Raw genomic sequence first — 20,574 nt, 5'->3', positions numbered from 1 at the left:
CTAGACTAGAGTTAAAAACCACTCTGAATCTAACTGCCAGAAGATCCAAATATGTGTTATATGTTTATATCTCTTTTTAAAGTAAAAATAAAATGAGGGAGTTTCCACAGCATGAAAAGGAACAAAAAATTTTAAATATGGTGTATTTTCCAGCTACCTGTCTTTACACCAAAATAAAGTAGTGACACTCAAAAACATAAATAAAATGAAATTTACTTTGATCTCAGAGCACACTAGAATAAAAACAAAGTTAAGCTACAAACTGTGATAGTACTCTTCACCACAAGATGTCACTATTGCCCAAGAACAACATTACAAAATGCTTTTATTTTTATGATTAGTATCGTACCTTGATGTCTTTTAGAGAGACAAACTTCTCAATACCTAATTCGATCATATCGAGCACGTGGTAGTCATACATACGACCTAGAAGGAAAATACATTTTCTTTTAAACATTTATTTTTCCCAAAGAGACACCTTATATGTACCCACTAATTTGCATGTCCAAAATGTTATTATCTCCCTTTTTTTTTTCTCCTTATACCCCACCAAACATGTCCCCTTCTTTCTTAAACTTTCAACTCTACCTAGAATACAGTGTTGCAATCTTGGCCCTGAGAGGATCTTGGAAATCATTTAACCAAACTCCCTTATTTTATAGAAGAGTAAATAATGGCCCAAAAGAAGTAAAAGGGGTTGCCTAAGCCAATGACAATACCAAATTAAACGTCAATTCTTACTGGTGAAGGGTTAATTTATGTGGGTAGGTATGCTACTGTTTTTTTTCTCTAACACTGATTTAAGATACATATATTTTAGAAAAATATCGGCAACTTTTGGTAAAGTAGTATTTTTACATGCCTATTCTCTACCTGCAGTCTGATAGATTAAAAATTTCATTCAAAGGCACAAGAAAAATTTTTAAAAACTAGCTTAGAGCTTACTTGTTACTCCTGAAATCTCAACACCATCAATTAATCTGAGTCACAAAACTTACTGTAAACACAAACATTAGAAAGTAAATTATATTTACCTATTACTAGATTATTTGGCCTCTTCTTATTATGGGAGCCAAACATGAATAAAGAGCAATCTGACTTCTTTGAAAAGAATTCCTATAAAACCAAAGAAATCCCAATTAATGCATAAATATAAGAACTTTACGAACTGTATTCTGGGGGCACCTGGGTGGCTCAGTTGGTTAAATGTCCAACTCTTGCTTTTGGCTCAGGTCATGATCTCAGTTCATAGGACTGAGCCCCACATCCAGCTCAGCGCTGACAGTGAAGGAGCCTGCTTGGCATTTTCTCTCTCCCTCTCTCTCTGCCCCTCCCCTGCTCGTGCACACATGCACATGCTCTCTCCTCTCTCTCAAAATAAACTTTAAACTTTAGTCATAGTTTTAAAAGTATGAAAGTCTTACTTCAAAAATAAACAAACAGGGGTACCTGGATGACTCAGTTGGTTAAGCATCTGACTTTGGCTCAAGTCATGACCTCCTGATTCAGGAGTTCCAGCCCTGCATTGGGCTCTGTGCTGACAGTGGGGAGCCTGCTTGGGACTCTCTCGCTCTCCTGCTCACTCTGCCCTTCCACCCTGCCCGCCAAAATAAATAAACTTTAAAAATTAATAAATCTTACTTCACTTTCACTTTACAACAAAATTCCCTCATATAGGATGATTTTGAATTCAAAAAATCACAAATTACTAAAGGAACAGTAATTAGTCCAATCATGTATACGCTGTCTTAAATCAGAGTTTCTTGTACTCACCAATGATGTCTGATCCTCAAATGGTCTTGTAATGTTTTTCCTAAAAATATTTTTAAAAGATTACCTTAATTTTAATAATCTTAATTAGCAATTCACCCATAACAATTAAGTAATATATTAAAAAAAGATAATTTTGTAGTAGATGATCAAAAATAAAGTTAGAGGGATATTCATTCATTCAAATATGTATTTAGTGCCTATTGTCTGTCACTCACTGTTGTATGAGCTAAGGATACTAGAAAACAAACAAGATCTTTGCTATCATACAGCCTACATTCTAGTGGAAAAATAAAAATTTCAAAAATTAACTGTAGTGACAAAAATAAAATAGGGTATTGTGTTAGTTATGAACAGTGGAAAATGACTATTTGAGCTGAGATGTGATAGATAAGGAATAAGCCATTGAAAAGTTTTGAGGCTGAGGTGCCTGGGTGGCTCAGTCAGTTAAGCGTCTGAGTCTTGATTTTGGCTCGGGTCATAATCTCATGGTTTGTGGGTTTGAGCCCCACTCAGCATAGAGCCTGCTTGGGATTCTCTCTCTTTCTCTCTTTCTCTTTCTGCCCCTCCCCTACTCACACTCACACTCTCTCTCTCAAAATAAATAAACATTTTTTTAAAAAAAGTTTTGAGGCTAAGGGTATTCTAGGAAGAAGGAACACAATAAGCAAAGATTCTGAGATGGAAACAAGCTTAGACTATTCAAGAAATGGAAAGCAGGCAAGTATCACCGAAGCTTAGCATGCAAAGGGAAAATGGTCGGCATGAGGTCAAAGATGTAGGCATGGCCCAGATTATGTTGGTCAAGGTAAGGCCTTGTTGGTCAAGGTAAGGAATGTAGATATTAATACAGTAACAGGAAGCACTAAAGAGTTTCAGGCAGGAGAGTGACATGACTGAACTCAAATTTTCTTTTTACTACTTTTTAAAAATCATAATCGTTTTTAAATTTTTTTTATTTTAGAGAATCTCTACCAGGCTCCCCGCTCAGCACAGGGCCTGATGCAGGGCTCAATCCCACAACCCTGGGATCATGACCTGAGCCAAAATCAAGAGTTGGATGCTCAACTGACTGAGCCACTCAGGCAGCCCTCAAATTTTCTTTTTAAAGGACTATTCTGTCCACTATGTGGAAAGGGAATGTAGTTATGGCAAGAGAGAAAAGAATTAGCAAGAAGCTATCACAGTAATCCAGGAGAGAAAGAAATAAATGGTGTATTGGACCAGGAACACTAGTAGGGGAGCTGGAGTAGAACATGCTATCTTTCATGCAAAAGGGAGAGAAATACGTATATTTTTCTTTGCTTAAATATGCATAAAATCTGGTAAAACATATAAGAAACTATATATTTTCACTTATAATCTCTGATTTCTCATCATGTAAATGAAGTTTCCATAAAATAGTTCATAATTTTTATGAAGCAAAATCAATGTACATGATCTTAATTTTGTTCAAAGAATAAAATAAACATACAGACATGAAAATATCTGTACACATGTGAAAATGGGTGAAGGGAGTGGGAGATACAGGCTTCCAGTAATGGAATCAATAAGTCATGGGAATAAAAGACACAGCATAAAGAATATAGCCAATAACATAATAATGACAGATGGTAGCTACACCTATGATGAGCACAGCATAATGGAGACACTTGTCAAATCAGTGTTTTACACCTGAAACTAATGTAACATTGTGTGTCAACCATACTCAAATAAAACCAATTAAAATATGTATATACACAGGGAAAACATGTCAGAATGTACATAGTGCTATGGGTGATTATTCTATTATCCCAATTATCTAAGAGTAGCATGTATTACTTTTATAATCAGTAAAAAGAGTATTTTTTTTTTTAATGTTTATTTATTTTTGAAGGAGAGAGAGACAGAGTGTGAGTGGCAGAGGGGCAGAGAGAGAGGGAGACACAGAATTGGAAGCAGGCTCCAGGCTCTGAGCTGTCAGCACAGAGCCCGATGCAGGCTCGAACTCACAAACCGCGATATCATGACCTGAGCCGAAGTTGGACGCTCAACTGACTGAGCCACCCAGGCGCCCCAAAAAGAGTATTATTTTTAAAGATGCAAGGCAAACAAACTAAGAAAAACTACTGCAGCATTTATGATTAACAACCATCAGCTAACTATAAATCACAAATAAGCAAATATGACCTGTTGAAAACATGGAAAATGCAAGTTAAACAAAGTATGATTTTGACTTCTTAGCTTAAAAACATAAACAAAAAGTGGGTAATGGTCTATGAAACTTGTATATTGCACTCTGCTAAAAGGACAACCTTTCCAAAAAGCGGTAATTAATATGCTCTATTGGGCATGAAGTAATCTCATGTCTAGAAATCTCACATAGGAATTAATTCAAAAGGATAATTCATTTGTCTAAAAATGGCCATTTTAGCATAATTTATAAGAATAGCAAAAAAGAAAAACCTACATTTTTAGCAATAAAATTGCTAAAATTTATAAGAATAGCAAAAAATAAAAACCATAAAATTAAGGTAAGTTATAAATTTTAGTATAACCATTTAATAGATATTATATTGGCAATGAAAATAATACCTAGGGCACCTGAGTGGCTCAGTCCGTTAAGTGTCCAACTTTGGCTCAGGTTATGATCTTAGGGTTCATGAGTTCAAGCCCTAACATCAGGCTCTGAGCTGCCAGCACAGAACCTGCTATGAATCCTCTGTCTCCTTCTTTCTCTCTCTCTGTCCCTCCCCCATTTTTGCGCACGCTCTCTATCTCTCTCAAATATAAATATTAAAAAAAAAAAAAGAAAAGAATACCTAAAGGATCACTTACTAACAGAAAAATTTTAGGGGCGCCTGGGTGGCTCAGTGAGTTAAGCATCCGACTTCTGCTCAGGACATGATCTCACGGTTTGTGAGTTCAAGACCCATGTTGGGCTCTGTGTTGACAGCTCAGAGCCTGGAGCCTGTCGTCATAGTCTGTGTCTCCATCTCTCTCTGCCCCTCCCCTGCTCACACTCTCTCTCCATCTCTCTCAAAATCACATAAACATTAAAAAAAATTTTTTTTTTTAAGAAAAGTGTTTATAATATAAATGAAAAAGGCTTGATATAAAATTTAATGTATGTTGGGGCACCTGGGTGGCTAGTCGGTTAAGCGTCTGACTTTGGCTCAGGTCATGATCTCGTGGTTTGTGGGTTCAAGCCCCACGCTGGGCTCTGTGCTGACAGCTCAGAGCCTGGAGCCTGCTTCAGATTCTGTGTCTCTCCATCTCTCAGCCCCTCCCCTGCTCATGCTCTGTGTCTGTCTCTCAATACTAAATAAACGTTTAAAAAAAAATTTTTTTTTAAATGTAATGTATGGCAAAAACACAAATAATATTTTATTATTTTGCTAAAGAAAGAAGATAGACTCTGAGGCTATGTGTTGTATGATTCCATTTATGTAACATTCTAAAAAAGGAAAAACTATAAGGATAAGAAACAGTTCACTGGTTACAGGGGGGAGGGGAAAGGGTGGCCCTCAAGAGCACTGCACAAAGAAATTTTTAGGATGATGATACGGTTTCTGTATCATGACTGTTTCCATAACATGTGGCAGACATAGCCTAATGCATTTTTAAAAACTCATAAAACTGTACACCACAAAGAGTAAATTTTACATACTTAAATTCAAACAACAACCGGGAGAAAAGTGGAGAAAAACTCAGAGTAGAATACAATCTAATAAACGACCCTAACTGTAGTTTAAAGTAATAACACAATCGGGGCGCCTGGGTGGCTCAGTTGGTTAAGCGGCCGACTTCGGCTCAGGTCATGATCTTGCGGTCCGTGAGTTCGAGCCCCGCATTGGGCTCTGTGCTGACAGCTCAGAGCCTGGAGCCTGTTTCAGATTCTGTGTCTCCCTCTCTCTGACCCTCCCCTGTTCATGCTCTGTCTCTCCCTGTCTCAAAAATAAATAAAACATTAAAAAAAATTTTTTTTAATAAATAAATAAAGTAATAACACAATCACATTAAATAGGCAGAAAAAAACCCAACCTAAGTTACATCTGAAAACAGTATTTGAACTGGACACCCTAAGGCTAAAGACAAAGAACTGTACACACATTCTATACTTTAGTTATTTTCTTACAGGGTTAGACATTCTGAAAGTATGCACGTACTAGAAACCTACAAATCAATAAACATATTATCAATCATGAAAGCCAGGTTTCTTACTGTCAGAAGAAGCACAGTTACAAATAAGAAAAGAAGAAAGGCTGGAATGAAGTCTGTGGCACTGGACTGGAATTGGGAGTAGTATTAAGACTCATGATTTTTTTAGGAAGTATCAGTATGAACTCAGAGTTTTTTAAATACATAAAATTAAATTAGATGTGCATGTATGCACGGGTTAACATGCATAATACTTATTTTCAAGCTCTGTCTGCTAAGAGGATCTAGAGACAATGACACTTCCGTAGCAACTAAGCATACTTTGTGCCCAGATCTCTGTTTTCTAAATTACCAGCCCCCAATATATGGAAACAGGGCTCCACAGAGAAGGGATTGATTCCAGAGCTTTTGCAAGGAAAAATACAAGATGAGCTTGGAGCATCGTGTGGCACCAAAAAGGAGGACTTAAACACAAGGGGCATGTTGAAAGAACATAGGAGCCACCCTGAAAGAGATCTTAATGGCAAAAGGTATAATAATTTGAGCAACAAAATAGTGACAGCATTGGATTATAACTCAAAGAATATAAGTATCTGTAAGTCCACACTAATATAAATGAGTAATTCAACAGAGAAGGGAGAGATTTTCCTTATAAAATTCCAATTAATAAATGTAGAAGGAATGAGACAGAAAACCACCATTATAACACCAAGAGTAATCCCCTATGTAGACAACAGTCACTGATGGATGCTAAAATTAATAAGCAAAAGTGTGAGGAGAAGGAGGATTATTTGCACAGTGTTTGCACAGTCTCCAAATATTTCCTCCAAACATTCACTAGTTACAAAGGGAAAAATAATAAATTTATAGTGGAGAAACCAAGCAGACATCACTTTAACCGAGGATAATGCTACCAACATAAGACATCCTGTACTCCCTGGTATCATTTATTGAGAAAAGCACATCACTTTTGTGGTACCCTTGCCAAAAACACATAAGGCTCAATCTATTCATGAGAAATGTAAAACAAATACAAACTGAGGTATATTTTTACAAAATAATTAACAAGTACTCATCAAAAACGTCCAAGTCATCAAAAAGAGAAGGACTGAGGAACTGTCACAAATGGGAGAGTAAGGAGACATGACAACTAAATGCAATATAGGATCCTGGAAGAGAAAAAGGATATTATTGGAAAAACTGGTGAAACAAGTCAAGTCTATAGTGCAGTTAAAACATTATTGTACCAATGTTCATTTCTTACTGTTGATAATTGTACTATGGTTACATAAAACATAACACTAAGAGAAGCTGGATGAAGGGTATATGAGAACTCTACTATTTCTGCAACTTTTCTTCAAATCTATAATCACTCAAAATAATATACATATGATAAGATTACAACCATGTAAGAATATTCAATACAAATGAAAACACAAACTAGAAAGAAATGTTTTAAAAATACTAATGATAAAAAATAAAAAAATAGGGGCTCCAGGGTGGCTCAATTAGGTATCCAATTCTTGATTTTGGCTCAGGTCATGATCTCACAATTCGTTAGTTCAAGCCCCAAGTCAGGCCATGCTGATACTGAGGAGCCTGCTTGGGATGCACGCTCTCTCTCTCTTCCTCTCTCTGCCCGTCCCCTGCTCACATGCATGCGTGCACATGCATGCGCTCTCTCTCAAATAATAAATGTTCAAAAATTTAAATAAAAACATAAATAGATAAAATAAATAAATAATGTTAATAGCTGTATTTAAGGAACTGTCATTTTCTTTTTTTTTTTTTTAATGTTTATTCGTTTTGAGACAGAGAGGGAGACAGTGCCCATGAGCAGGGAGGGGCAAAGAGAGATAGAGAGAGAGAAGAAGGGGGGGGAGAGAGAGAGGAGGAAGGAGGGGGGGAGAGGTGAGGGGGAGAGAGAGGGGGGAGGGGGGGGGAGAGAGAGAGAGAAAGAGAGAGAGAGAGAGAGAGAGAATATCCCAAGCAAGCTCAAACCGTGAGATCATGGCCTGAGCTGAAACCAAGAGTTGGTTGCTTAAACAAATGAGCCACCCAGGCGCCCCTGTCATATTTCTTAAACAAAGTATTTTTCTAAATCTCCCATAAAGTAATTATTACCTTTATAACAGAATAATAGGAGTTAAAATAAATCATTACTTACTTTTTATACAGAACGCCATATGGTTTTTTCAATGCATACTGTAAAACATAATTTAGTTTTCAAAATAAATTACATTCTGAAAAGCAGAGATAAAAATTAAATTGTATTATATCAGTCATTATACAAGATTACCTGGTCCCTGAATCCTATTCTGAGGTCTTCTGCTTGGCTCTCTTTTGATCACTTATCTAAACCTGTAACATAAGCTTAATATTCTGACTTAGACTACACTTTCCCAATTAAAAGTTTCTATGCCCTGAGCACCTGGGTGGCTCAGTCGATTAAGCATCTGACTTTGACTCAGGTCATGATCTCACAGTTCAGGAGTTCCAGTCCCACATCAGGTGAGCTCAAGCCCCCACTTGATGTGAACACAAGCCCCACTTCAGGTAAAAACATGAGCCCCACTTCTCTCTCTCTCTTTCCGTCTCTCTGCCCACCCCCCAGATTCTCTCTCTCTCTCTACCCCCCTGCCCTTCATTCACTTGTGCCCTGTCTCTCAAAAAAAAAAAAAAAAAGTTTCTATGCCCTTTCAAAAATCCATCCAACTTAAATGATTTCTTTCATTTCTTTAAATTCTACCTATTCTATTCTTTCCAGGAAAACAATTTGAGAGTAGAAAGAAAAGCAAAAGAAAGCAGATAAAAACAAATCCTATTGGGGCACCTAGATGGCTCAGTCAGTTAAGCGTCTGACTTTGGCTCAGGTCATGATCTCATGGTTCGTGGGTTTGAGCCAGCCCCATGTCAGGCTTTGTGCTGACAGCTCAGAGCCTGGAGCCTGCTTCGGATTCTGTGCCTCCCTCTCTCTCTGCCCCTCCCCTGCTCGAGTTCTGTCTCTCTCTCTCTCTCAAAAATAAATAAACATTAAAGACATTTTTTTAATAAATAAATAAAACCTATCAAGAAAAGCTGACAAAATTGAAATAATGTTATCTGGAGATGAGAGAGCTGAGAAACAGTTACAATGAGGGCAATAAGAACTAGAGTTTTTAAATTCAGCCCTTGAAAAAATTCCTGTCAAGGCACTTGGTGGCTCAGTTGGTTGAGTGTCCAACTTCAGCTCAGGTTATGATCTCACAGTTGGCGAGTTCGAGCCCCGTGTCGGGCTCTGTGCTGACAGCTCGAAGCCTGAAGCCTGTGTCAGATTCTGTGCCTCCCTCGCTGCCCCTCCCTCGCTCACGCTGTACCTCTCTCTCAAACATAAACATTAAGAAAAAAATTTTTTAAGTTCCTGTCGTTCAGCCCTCTTTTCATTTTTTTCTTATTTCTTTCCATTCATCCACTAATAATCAGTTGTTACCAGTATGATCAGTTCTGCTCTACTATAAGGAATAACAAAGATCTAAGGCATTACCTTACATTAGGGAAAGGAGTAAATGAGGGAAACAATGAAAAGGAAAATGACTGACTATCAGAGCTGATAGATAAAGGAAATCCAGCAGTAAAACCTATCTTTTAAGTACTAAAACTTTTTTTTTCTTTTTTTAAGTTTATTTATTTGTTTTAGTAATCTCTACACCCACACTGGGGCTTGAATTCATGACCCTAAGATCAAGAGTCACATGTTCTTCTGACCGAGCCTGCCAGGCACCCCTTCAGTAGGAAAATTTTTTGGTAATTCTTGACCAAATATTTCCCTGCCTTGGTGTGATGCACACTAGCACAGTGACAACTCAAGAATCATCAATATGAATGTTAACTACTGTAATAACCTGTAACATTGTGTTATTCTTGGAACTTACTTAAATACAGGGCCAGAATCCTATCAACACAATGACACTGAGAAGGATGAGCATGTATTAGATTATTCAGTTATCTGAACTATTGTGTTTAACAAACGTCAACAGTTTAGTCAAGTTTAAAAATCAATTATTTAGTTGATTTAACTCAAAGAATCTATCTGCTGTATCCAAGGCCTAAATAATCAGCCACCTACTAGGTATCTCCATGGACTATGCCTTTCATTCACTGATTAAATATTTACTGAGCAACTACTGTGTGTCACACAAAGGGCTAGACATGAGGCTACAGAGGTAGGAAAAACATAAAGCTTTTAACTTCATCAATTATATTATAGGCCCTGAACTGAACATACTACTTTTCTCTTCAAACCTGCTCCACATGATATATTCTCTACTTGCCATTATCACTTATCAAGAACCCAACCCAGAAACCTGGGAAGTTCATACTTCTTACTCATGCCCAAACTCTTCTACCCTCATCATCTAGTCTCTCTGATGATCTCTCATTTTCACTGGCACCACCACATTCCAGATACTCATTACCCGGCTGAAAACAATGGCTGAATCAGTTGCTACATTTGCTCTCAGTTTTCCCTGGTCAAACTGATTAAAAGGACTGATCATACCTGCCACCTCCAATCTTTCAGCGGTTCCTCAGATCTTTTACAACAAAGCTCAATCAAACTCCGTGTTGCTACCTGATCCCTGCATGTTCTTCTAGCTCCATCAAGCCCACTTTCCTTTAGCCATCCCCAATTATTTGCAGTTCCCCAAACACATCATATGCTCCTTCACGTTCCCTTTTGCACAAGTTTTTTCCTCAACCTTGGAAGACTTTCTGCTTCTCCTCCTCTCCTCCTCCTTGTTCTGACTCCTCCTTCAAAATGAAGTGTCTCCTCTGGGAAGCCCATTCTGTGTATGGCTACCCCTATGGGATTTTAACTGCCTCCTATCCTAGCCTCTACATGCCTCCAGCACAGCAGTTAATTCAGTGTTATAATTTCTTATTTGCCTGTCTCCCTCATTAAGCTCACTGAAGGGACAGACGTGTCTTATGTAACTCTTAATCCTCAGCACCTAGCGCAGTGCTTGGCATTGCTGACGGAATAAACAGATAGTGATATGCAGTTATTTCACTTTACAAACTAGAGATGTTCCTTAAATGTGGGTAAACCAAAGTCCAGTCATTGAAATCAGTTCAAATTTACAAAAGGAACAACAGTAGTTGCTTTAAGGAAAACCAGTGGATAGTGTCTTGCCATGGCAAATTATCTCCAACTTGAGCTTTTTTCTAGGGCAAGGCAAACTTATCCACGTATCCAGCAGCCCAAACTCGTATGCTGAAAATTTCCTAAAATGATTCCAATACCATTTAAAAAATAAGTGTATAGGGACATCTGACTAGCTCAGTCAGTAAAGTGTGCTACTCCTGATCTCAGGGTTGTAAGTTCGAGCCCCACAATGGGTGTAGAGATTACTTAAAAAATAAAATCTTTCAAAAATAAAAATAAAAAAATTATTATATACATACCACATCTCTAAGTACTTGTGTCACCAGTAAATTTGCATTTCCCCCTTTAATCAGCATAGCATTTTTAACATTTTCACTAAGTTTCGGTTCTCTCTTCTCAAGGAATCTCTTGGCTCGTTTCGTTTTTGGCTTTCTGTTTGGAAAATCACAATTTGTAACAACTTAAAACATTTTCCTCATAGTACAAAATCATGACTTTACTAACATGCAAATTCTTAAAAATCAACAATTACATAACATTTATCAGTTAGGATTCCACCACTAAACAAAAATCTCACTTTTTAGGGAGATATTAACAAAAGGTATTCAGCTATTACTATTAAGTAAGTGTTAACTTTATTAGCTTTTGATTTTTTTTAAAGGCTTTCATTTTTTTAATATCACCAACATTCCTTTATTACTGTTTTTTCTCTAAACCTTTCATAAAAAAAAAAAAAGACTCAATGAAGACTGTAGCTATTTTTATTCCATCATTTTTCCTTCAGCCTTAGAGCAAACAGCACTCTTACCCTAACACAAAGCACTGCACACCAACTAGTGATCAATCTGTGGGCAGTTACCAAACACAGGGAGGCTACTCATTGTCTATCTTTCCTATAGGTCGTAGACCTACCGGGAAGTATACACTATCCCACTCCAACATCACAGCTGAAAAAGTCAAACATTATTGCCGCCAACGGGGAATAATAATGACTGACACTTTTATAGAGTTACCTTACTAAGGCTTATCTTCACCAAGACCCTACCACACAGGTAAAATTATTATCTTCATTTTACGGATGAGGCAACTGAAGCCAGAGAGGTAATTTGGCCAAGGTCACACAACTTGCAAGTAAGCCAATCTTCAAAATGAGCAAAATTTAAAAACTCATCTCGACCACTGTGCAAAATATGAAGGGAAAACAAATTCATTATTCTGACTTTATGATGTGACAGCAGGAGTAGAATGGTTTTATACAATTCTGTTCAGAGAAATTCTGTTCTGCTTCCACTATACCTTGCTTTTCCAACAGTTCTTGGCCATCTACTGAAAGAATTCCTCCTCTCTTAAATAACTACGACCCACCATCCTCCTTTCAGTCCTGTGGACACTTTGAGCATATTTGAGTATACACTTTTGAGTATATTTGAAGTGAATATACACACACTTCATTTATCAAGCAGAGTTTAAAAATTCTCCTGCAAAGTGTTAAGCAATATAAATAAAGCTTCCAATCACTTACTGTTTGATAAAGATACACATTATTTATTAAATAAAAAAATACTTAGTATGTCTTATGGCAAAAAACAGTGCTCTACATTTCATGTGGTTTATTACTTCTCACTAACCAACTAATGCAAATAACATCTTCTATGTTGATCAGCTGTTTGTTCCCCCATCAGATCATAGTCTTACTCATCTTTGCAGTCCCCATACCTAGAGGAATACATAGCAGATGCACAAAATTCTCTGAATGACTAAAAGACGAATTTGTTTTGATTAGATGTTAATCCAGGCAAATCCCAAGAAATAACAGCAGGACTATTCAGAAGACCAATAAATATTTTCTGAACGCATTTAAAACAAACATCAACTCAAGGGAACAAAAAAACTAACGAACATTTCTACGTGCTGTAGCAAAGGCTTTACGTACATACATTCTCGCCAGTAATCTTCACAGTTCAATGAAGTACGATTATTACGAACGCTATTATACAAAGTAAACAGAGGTTCAGGGGGATTAAATGGCCTAAAGTCACAAAGTTTTGTGAACGCGCCCGGACTGTCACCTACATCTGTCAGATTCCGAGGCCTTGTGCTCGTAACCATTCATTCGACCACCTTCCTCACGCTTCTCGGGAAACCAGGACTTTTCTAACTGGCTAGAATAAAAGCGGCGAACACCTCCGTACTACCGCCTGGCAGCTCCCACCAGCGGGCTTCCCGGCACTTCATCGCCCAGCGAGCTGCACTACTAGAGACCTAGGCTAGCGGATGGATCGACCCACCACAAGCCAAACAGCGGGAGGAACGAGAGGAGTAGCCCAGGCAGAGAGGAGGTTTTTTCACTCGTCCCCACCACACGAGTCCCACTCCCCAACGTCCCCCAGAAAAGGGACCCAGCGCACTTACACAACTCGATCCAAAGCGTCCATGGCTACCGCAACACGAACCCGGAGAACACACGTGCACAGCGCGGTTACGCGAGATACGCCAGTGGCCCGGAACAGGCGGAACCGGAACTTGAGCGTGGCGTCACTTCCTGGGACCGCCCCATCATGGATGCCTGGCTTTTTTTTTTCCCCCCTTCTCCCTTTAATGAAATTGCGCCCCTTTCCCTTGGTAACAGATTTTTGCCTTGGCTTTTAGCCGGAAATTAACACTTTAGGTAACATCGTCTATAGCAGCTTGATGGACGCGCCTGTGTGTATACCTGGAATAAGGTATTCAGGGACCAGATGTTATTCTTCTGGGAATCTCCCAGAATGTCAGAAAGGTTCACATGGTAGGTACTCACACAGTGAGTGAAATCAATGTGAAATATGCACTATTGACCGAACTGTAAGCTCAGTGAGGCAGAATTTATAAATACTGCAGTGCCCGACACATAAAAGGTGTGCATTGAAAGTTAACACTATGGATCTTCATTTATAGCCCCAATTTTTAAATTGCTATATAATTCATATGCCATAAATTTTACCCCTGTAAAGTGTACATTTCACTGGTTTTTAGTATATTCACAAAGGTGCAACTATCACCACATCTAATATCAGAACATCTTTATCACCCCAAAAGGAAACACCCACCCTATCAACCCAATAGTAGTCACAACCCATTTTCCTGTGTGGTAACACACAGGCTGTCAGCTACCTAAGCTTGAGGTCAAGCATGCCATGCCCTCTTTTGCCTCCTACAGAATTGACACAAACTTGGTGGTAAGAAATCCCAAGCTCTTCAAGAGCTGGCTTGGGGTGCCTAGGGGCAGCAACGTCTGTGGCCTGGCCTCTGCCATCACACTGATTTGCTGACTTCCTCTGGCCACGCCAGACCATTACCCTACACCTTCTTTTCTTCAAAGAGTTTTATAATTTCAGCTCCAACATTTAGGCCTTTGGCCCATTTTGAATTAATCTTTGTATATCGTATAAGATAGGAGATCCAACTTCATTCTTTTGTATATGGATATCCAGTTGTCCCAGCATCATTTGTTGAATAGATTATCTTTGGGGTGCCTGGGTAGCTCAGTGGGTTAAGCAATGGGACTCAACTTCAGCTCAGATGGTGGTCTCATGGTTTGTGGGTTGGAGCCCCACATCAGCATGGATCCTGCTTAGGATTCTCTCTCCCTCTATCTCTGCCCTTCCCTGCATGTGCACGTGCAAACTCTCTCTCTCTCTCTCAAAATTAATTAATTAATTTTTTTTTAAAGATTATCTTTGCTCCATTTTATTGCCTTTGCTCCTTGGTCTTAAATCAGTTGACTATATTTACGTGGATTTATTTCTGGGCTCTGTATTCTATTAGGTATTATCTATTCTTTTGCCAATTCTCCCTATCTCCATTATAGTAGCTTTATAACAAGTCTTGAAGTTGGGTAGTGTCAGTCTTCCTACTTTGTTTTTCAATATTGTGTTAGCCATTCTAGGCCTTCTGCCACTCCATATAAACTTTATTTTTGTTATGATTCTTTTTTACAAAAGTTTATTCTTAAATGTACAAACGGACCTAAGACAACACTTGATTCTAGCTATAGGTGGCAAAAGATACTATGACAAGGAATCCAAATGTTTGAACAGGAATGGAATTAAGGATCACATTGTCTCAGGGCGCCTGGGTGGCTCAGTTGGTTAAGTAGCTAACTTTGGCTCAGGTCATGATCTCGCGGTCCGTGAGTTTGAGCCCCGCGTCGGGCTCTGTGCTGACAGCTCAGAGCCTGGAGCCTGTTTCAGATTCTGTGTCTCCCTCTCTCTGACCCTCCCCGTTCATGCTCTGTCTCTGTCTCAAAAATAAACGTTAAAAAAAAAAAAAAAAAAAAAAAAGGATCACATTGTCTCAGGCATAAAAAAACAGCTTACTTTTTGTCAGATTTCTTAATTCCACCTGTGGCCAGGAGGCCCATCGCCATAGCCTTTGCTTTTAGCTCCTTGAGTTTCTTCTGCTCCTCTTTCTGTTTCTGCTTGAGTGCCTTATCTTCCTCATCTGTGTCCTTGGCCTGCTTCATGGGCTGCTTCAGGGGCTCCTTCTTGCCACCTTCATGGTCAGACATGGCACCTGACACCCCTTCCCCAGACCCTGCCACCAAAAGCTCCTCCATATAAACTTTAGAATCAGTTTGCCAATATCCACACAATAGCTAGGATTTTGATTGATATTGCATTGAATCTATAGAGCAAGCTGGAAAGAACTGATATCTAGACAATGTTGAGTCTTCCTTTCCATGAATATGGAACATCTTTCCATTTAGTTCTTCTTTGATTTCTTTCATCAGAGTTTTTGTAGTTTTCCTCACATAGATCTTGTATGTGTTTTGTTACATTAATACCTAAACTTTTCATTTTGGGAATGCTAATATAAATAGTATTGTGCTTTGTTATAATGAGCACTGGGTGTTGTATATAAGTGATGAATCACTGAATTCTACTCCTGAAACCAATATTGCACTGTATGTTAACTAACTAGAATTTGAATAAAAATTTAAAAAGAAAAAATAAAGCTTGAATTATTTAAAATAGTAATGGTATAGGGGCGCCTGGGTGGCGCAGTCGGTTAAGCGTCCGACTTCAGCCAGGTCACGATCTCGCGGTCCGTGAGTTCGAGCCCCGCGTCAGGCTCTGGGCTGACGGCTCGGAGCCTGGAGCCTGTTTCCGATTCTGTGTCTCCCTCTCTCTCTGCCCCTCCCCCGTTCATGCTCTGTCTCTCTCTGTCCAAAAATAAATAAAAAACGTTGAAAAAAAAAATTAAAAAATAAAATAAAATAAAATAAAATAGTAATGGTATAAAAAACAAATAAAAAATAAAATATTAATAGTATTGTGTTTTAAATTTCAAATCCTATTTGTTCATTACTGGTATATAGGAAAGCAATTGCTTTTTGTGCATTAACTTTTACCCTGCATCCCTGCTATAATTGCTAATTAGTTCCAGGAGTTTTTGTTTGTTTGTTTGTACATGCTATTTTCCACATAGATGATCATGTTATCTGAGAACAAACAGTTTTATTTCCCTTTCTTCTTTATTTGCATTAGCTAGGACTTCCAGTGTAATGTTAAAAAGCTGTGGTGAAGGGGGACATTCTTGCCTTTTTTCTGATCTTAGGGAGAAAGCTTAAGTTTCTCACCATAAACAAGATGTTAACAGTAGAATTTTTGTAGATAGTCTTTATCAAGTTGAGGAAGCTCCCCTCTTTCATTCCTGATATTAATAATCTGTCTCCTCTCTTTTTAATTAGTTAGCCAGGCTTGAGGCTTATCAATTTCATTGATCTTTTCAAAGAACCAGCTTTTGGTTTCATTAATTTTCTCAATTGATTTCCTATTCTCAATTTCATTGGCTTTTTTGTTCTAATTTGTATTATTTCTTTTTTTCTGCCTACTTTGAATTTAATTAGCTCTTTTTTTCTAGTTTCCTAGCATGGAAACTTAGATGATTGATTTTAAATCTTTCTTATTTTCTAACATATGCATTCCATGCTATAAATTTCCCTCTAAGCACTGCTTTCACTGTATCCCACAACTTTTGACAAATTGTGTTTTCATTTAGTTCAAAATATTTTTAAATTTCTTTTGAGAGTTTTACTTGCCCTGTGTGATATTTAGAAGGGTGTTTTTTAGGGGCACCTGGGTGGCTCACTTGGTTCAGTGTCTGACTTCGGCTCAGGTCATGATCTCATGGTTCATGGGTTTGAGACCTGTGTCGGGTTCTGTGCTGACAGCTTAGAGCCTGGAGCCTGTTTTGGATTCTGTGTTCCCTCTCTCTCTGTCTCTCCCCCACTTGTGCACCCTCTCTCTCTCTCTCTCAGAAATAAACACCAAAAATTAAAAAAAAAAAAAAAAGAAGAAGAAGAAGGGTATTCTTTAATCTCTGAGTATTTTGGAATTTTCTAACTGTCTGGCTAATGGTTTCTAGTTTCATTGTGGTCTGAGAGCAGACATTGTATGATTTCTATTCTTTTAAATTTGATAAAGTGTTTTTTGTCCCCAAATGTGGTCTCTCTTGATGAATGTTCCATGTGAGCTTGAGAAGAATGTATGTTCTGTTGTTATATGAAGTAGTTTATAGATGTCCCTTATGTCCAGTTGACTGATGGGATTGTTGAGTTCAACCACGTCCTTACTGATTTTCTACCTGCTTGATCGCTCCATTTCTGATAGAGAGATATTGAAGTCTCCAACTATGATAGTGGATTCATCTATTTCTCCTTGAGGTTCTGTCAGTTTTTGCCTCATGTATTTTGGTGCTCTGTTGTTAGACACATACATGTTAATGATTAGTATGTCTTCTAGGTCAATTCTCTAGAATTGACATACCTTATCAATATGTAATGCTCCTCTTTATCCCTGATAAATTTCCTTGGTCTGAAGTTGGCTCTGTATGAATTAATATAGCTACTCCTATGTTGTTTTGATTAATGTTAGAATGATGTATTTCTCCATCCATTTACTTTTAATCTTTATGTGTCCTTATATATAGAGTAGGTTCCAGGTAGACAACATTTAGTTGGGTCTTGTTTCTTGATCCAGTCTGACAGTCTCTGTTTTAATTGGTGCATGTAGAGCATTGACATTCAAAATTATTGTTTATATAGTTGGATTCATATCTACCATATATATTACTGTTTTCTATTTGTTGCCCTTGTTCTTTGTTCCTATTTTTGTCTTCTATTATTTTTCTGCCTTTTGTGGGTCTGTTTTTTAAAGATTTTATTTTAATGTTTATTTTTGAGAGACAGACAGACAGAGCACAAGCAGGGGAGGGGCAGAGAGAGAGGAAGACACAGAATCCGAAGCAGCCTCTAGGCTCTGGGCTGTCAGCACAAGACCTGATGCAGGGCTCAAACTCATGAACGTGAGATCATGACCTGAGCTGAAATTGGATGCTTAACCAACTGAGCCACCCAGGCGCGCCTTAAGATTTTATTTCTAAGTAATCTCTATACCCAAGGTGGGACTTGAATTTACAATCCCAAGATCAAGAGTTGCATGCTTGTCATAGTCTCTGGGTCTGGAGTTCTCTCTTGTCCAGCAAGGGAGCGGATGCAAGATTGAAATGCAAGAGACGATAATGTCCAAGAGGAGACAAGAGTCCCAAGTAAGAGTCCTTGCTCCATTTTTATTAGGATCAGAAGGCTTACAAGCATGATGGACGTGCACAAAGAGACAATGAAACCATGAACATTAACTTGTGGGTGTGAGGGAAAGGGGGTTTTGAAGATACGCGGTGTTAGGGGTTTGGGTCAATACAAAACTAAATCCTGGGCAGAAGGTTGTTTACAGCAGACATGAGGCACCACCTCTGTTTACCTAAACTGGTCTAGGGGACAAGAAAGACAGAGTATGCTACCTCAGGGTCAACAAGACACCTTTCTTTTGCTAATTAGCTCCTCTCCAGGCAACTTCCTCCTGCTGCAGTCTATAGCCCTGTTTACCTGTTTTTGTCCTGCCTTCCAGTGAAAGAAGCTTTCTGCTATTGTACTTAATTGGGGGGTGTTTCTGCCCTGAATACCTAATCTTGTTTACTAATCTTGGATGTTTTCATCCTGAGATTTCCTATTCCTATACCTTTGTCCTATACTGGGGGCCTTTGCCCTGTTTACCTAATCTTGTTTTACCTAATCTTGGATGTTTTCATCCTGAGATTTCCTATTCCTATACCTTTGTCCTATACTGGGGGCCTTTGCCCTGTTTACCTAATCTTGTTTGCCTAGTCTTGGATGTGTTCATCCCGTGGCTTTCTATTTCTTTATGTCTTGTTAACCCATCGGTGCAAATTCAGAGAATTCCTAACCTTATTCCCCACACACGCTCTACTGACTGAGCCACCCAGGTGCCCCTGTATTTTGTGATTTTAATTAACCATTTTCTATGATTCCATTTTCTCTCTTTTCTTAGTTTAGTTGGTTAAAATCTTTAAGATTTTAAAGTAACCTCTGCACCCAACCTATGCTCAAACGTACAACCCTGAGATTAAGAGTCACATGCTCTACCAACTGAGCCAGCCAGGAGCCCATGCACTTTTTTCCTTTAAGTTTATTTATTTTGAGAGAGAGAGAGGGAGAGAGAGAATCCCAAGCAGGCTCCTTGCTGTCAACGTGGAGTATAATGCAGGGCTTGATCCCACAAACCATGAGATCATGACCTGAGCCAAGACCAAGAGTCAGAAACAACCAACTGAGCCACTCAGGCACCCCTGCACACTTCTTTATAAACACTTTTTAGTGGTTTCCCTAGAGTTTGCAATATACATTTACAATTAATCCACATCCATTTTCAAATAACAATATACTACTTCATGGGGTGTACAAGTACAAAAAAAAACTCCTAATTTCTTCTGCCAGTCCCTTGTATCATTTCTGTCATTAATTTCACTTATACATAAGCACATATGTCTTAGTCCATTCAAGGGGCTATATACCAGAATACCATATACTGGGTGGCTTATAAACAACAGAAATGTATTTCCCACAGTTCCAGAAGCTTTAAAGTCTAAGATCAAGGCATCAGCAGATATGCTGTCTGATGAAGGCCCATTTCCTGATTCGTAGACAGCATCTTTTCACTGTGTCATCACGTGGAACAAGGAACAAAGGAACACTCTAGGGTCTCTTTTATAAGGGTACTAATACCATTCAGGAGGCCTCTACCCTCATGACCTAATCACCTCCCAAAGGCCCTACCTTGTAATACCATCACATTGAGGGGTTAGGATTTCCACACATGAATTTGAGAAGGACACATTCTGTCTATAGCAATCCATATATACAAAGGCATACATAATCAAATATATTATTGTCATTATTTGAACAAATTTTTCTGGTAGATCAATTAAAAATAAAAATAGGGCGCCTGGATGTCTCAGTTGGTTAAGTGTCCAACTCTTGATTTCAGCTCGGGTCATGATCTAACAGTTCATGAGTTTGAGCCCCATGTTGGGCTCTGTGCCTGCAGTGCAGAGCCTGCTTGGGATTTTCTCTCTCTGTCTGTCTGTCTGTCTGTCTCTCTCTCACTCCCCCTCTTTATGCTCTC

The 20,574-nt window shown here is 38.5% G+C and overlaps 2 protein-coding genes across 3 annotated transcripts in view; both read right to left on the bottom strand.

Annotated features, from left to right (window-relative positions):
- Window positions 1-13,587, bottom strand: part of RPF2 (ribosome production factor 2 homolog) — a 33,323-nt gene extending 19,736 nt beyond the window's left edge. Inside the window, exons 1-6 of one of the 2 annotated variants that reach the window (XM_058734990.1) lie at window positions 13,466-13,587; window positions 11,353-11,485; window positions 8,078-8,115; window positions 1,774-1,813; window positions 1,035-1,116; window positions 350-426 (exon numbers count right to left, since the gene is read on the bottom strand). In XM_058734990.1, the coding sequence (XP_058590973.1) occupies window positions 350-426; window positions 1,035-1,116; window positions 1,774-1,813; window positions 8,078-8,115; window positions 11,353-11,485; window positions 13,466-13,488 (393 nt within the window). In that variant the 5' untranslated portion in view covers window positions 13,489-13,587. Of the gene's footprint in view, window positions 1-349; window positions 427-1,034; window positions 1,117-1,773; window positions 1,814-8,077; window positions 8,116-11,352; window positions 11,486-13,126; window positions 13,233-13,465 lie in introns of those variants that run through there. The other variant, XM_058734991.1, reaches the window with a different exon arrangement.
- Window positions 13,588-15,404: 1,817 nt separating this feature from the next.
- On the bottom strand, window positions 15,405-15,765 carry LOC131513491 (translation machinery-associated protein 7-like). The gene has a single exon (XM_058732620.1). The coding sequence runs from the start codon at window positions 15,645-15,647 to the stop codon at window positions 15,405-15,407; it is 243 nt and encodes an 80-aa protein (XP_058588603.1). The 5' UTR covers window positions 15,648-15,765.
- Window positions 15,766-20,574: the final 4,809 nt, after the last annotated feature.

The sequence above is a fragment of the Neofelis nebulosa genome, chromosome 6, assembly GCF_028018385.1.
Source record: "Neofelis nebulosa isolate mNeoNeb1 chromosome 6, mNeoNeb1.pri, whole genome shotgun sequence".
Classification (NCBI taxonomy): Eukaryota; Metazoa; Chordata; class Mammalia; order Carnivora; family Felidae; genus Neofelis; species Neofelis nebulosa.
The sequence above is the reverse complement of the archived record's forward strand: the minus strand, read 5'-3'. Positions and strand labels throughout refer to the sequence as shown.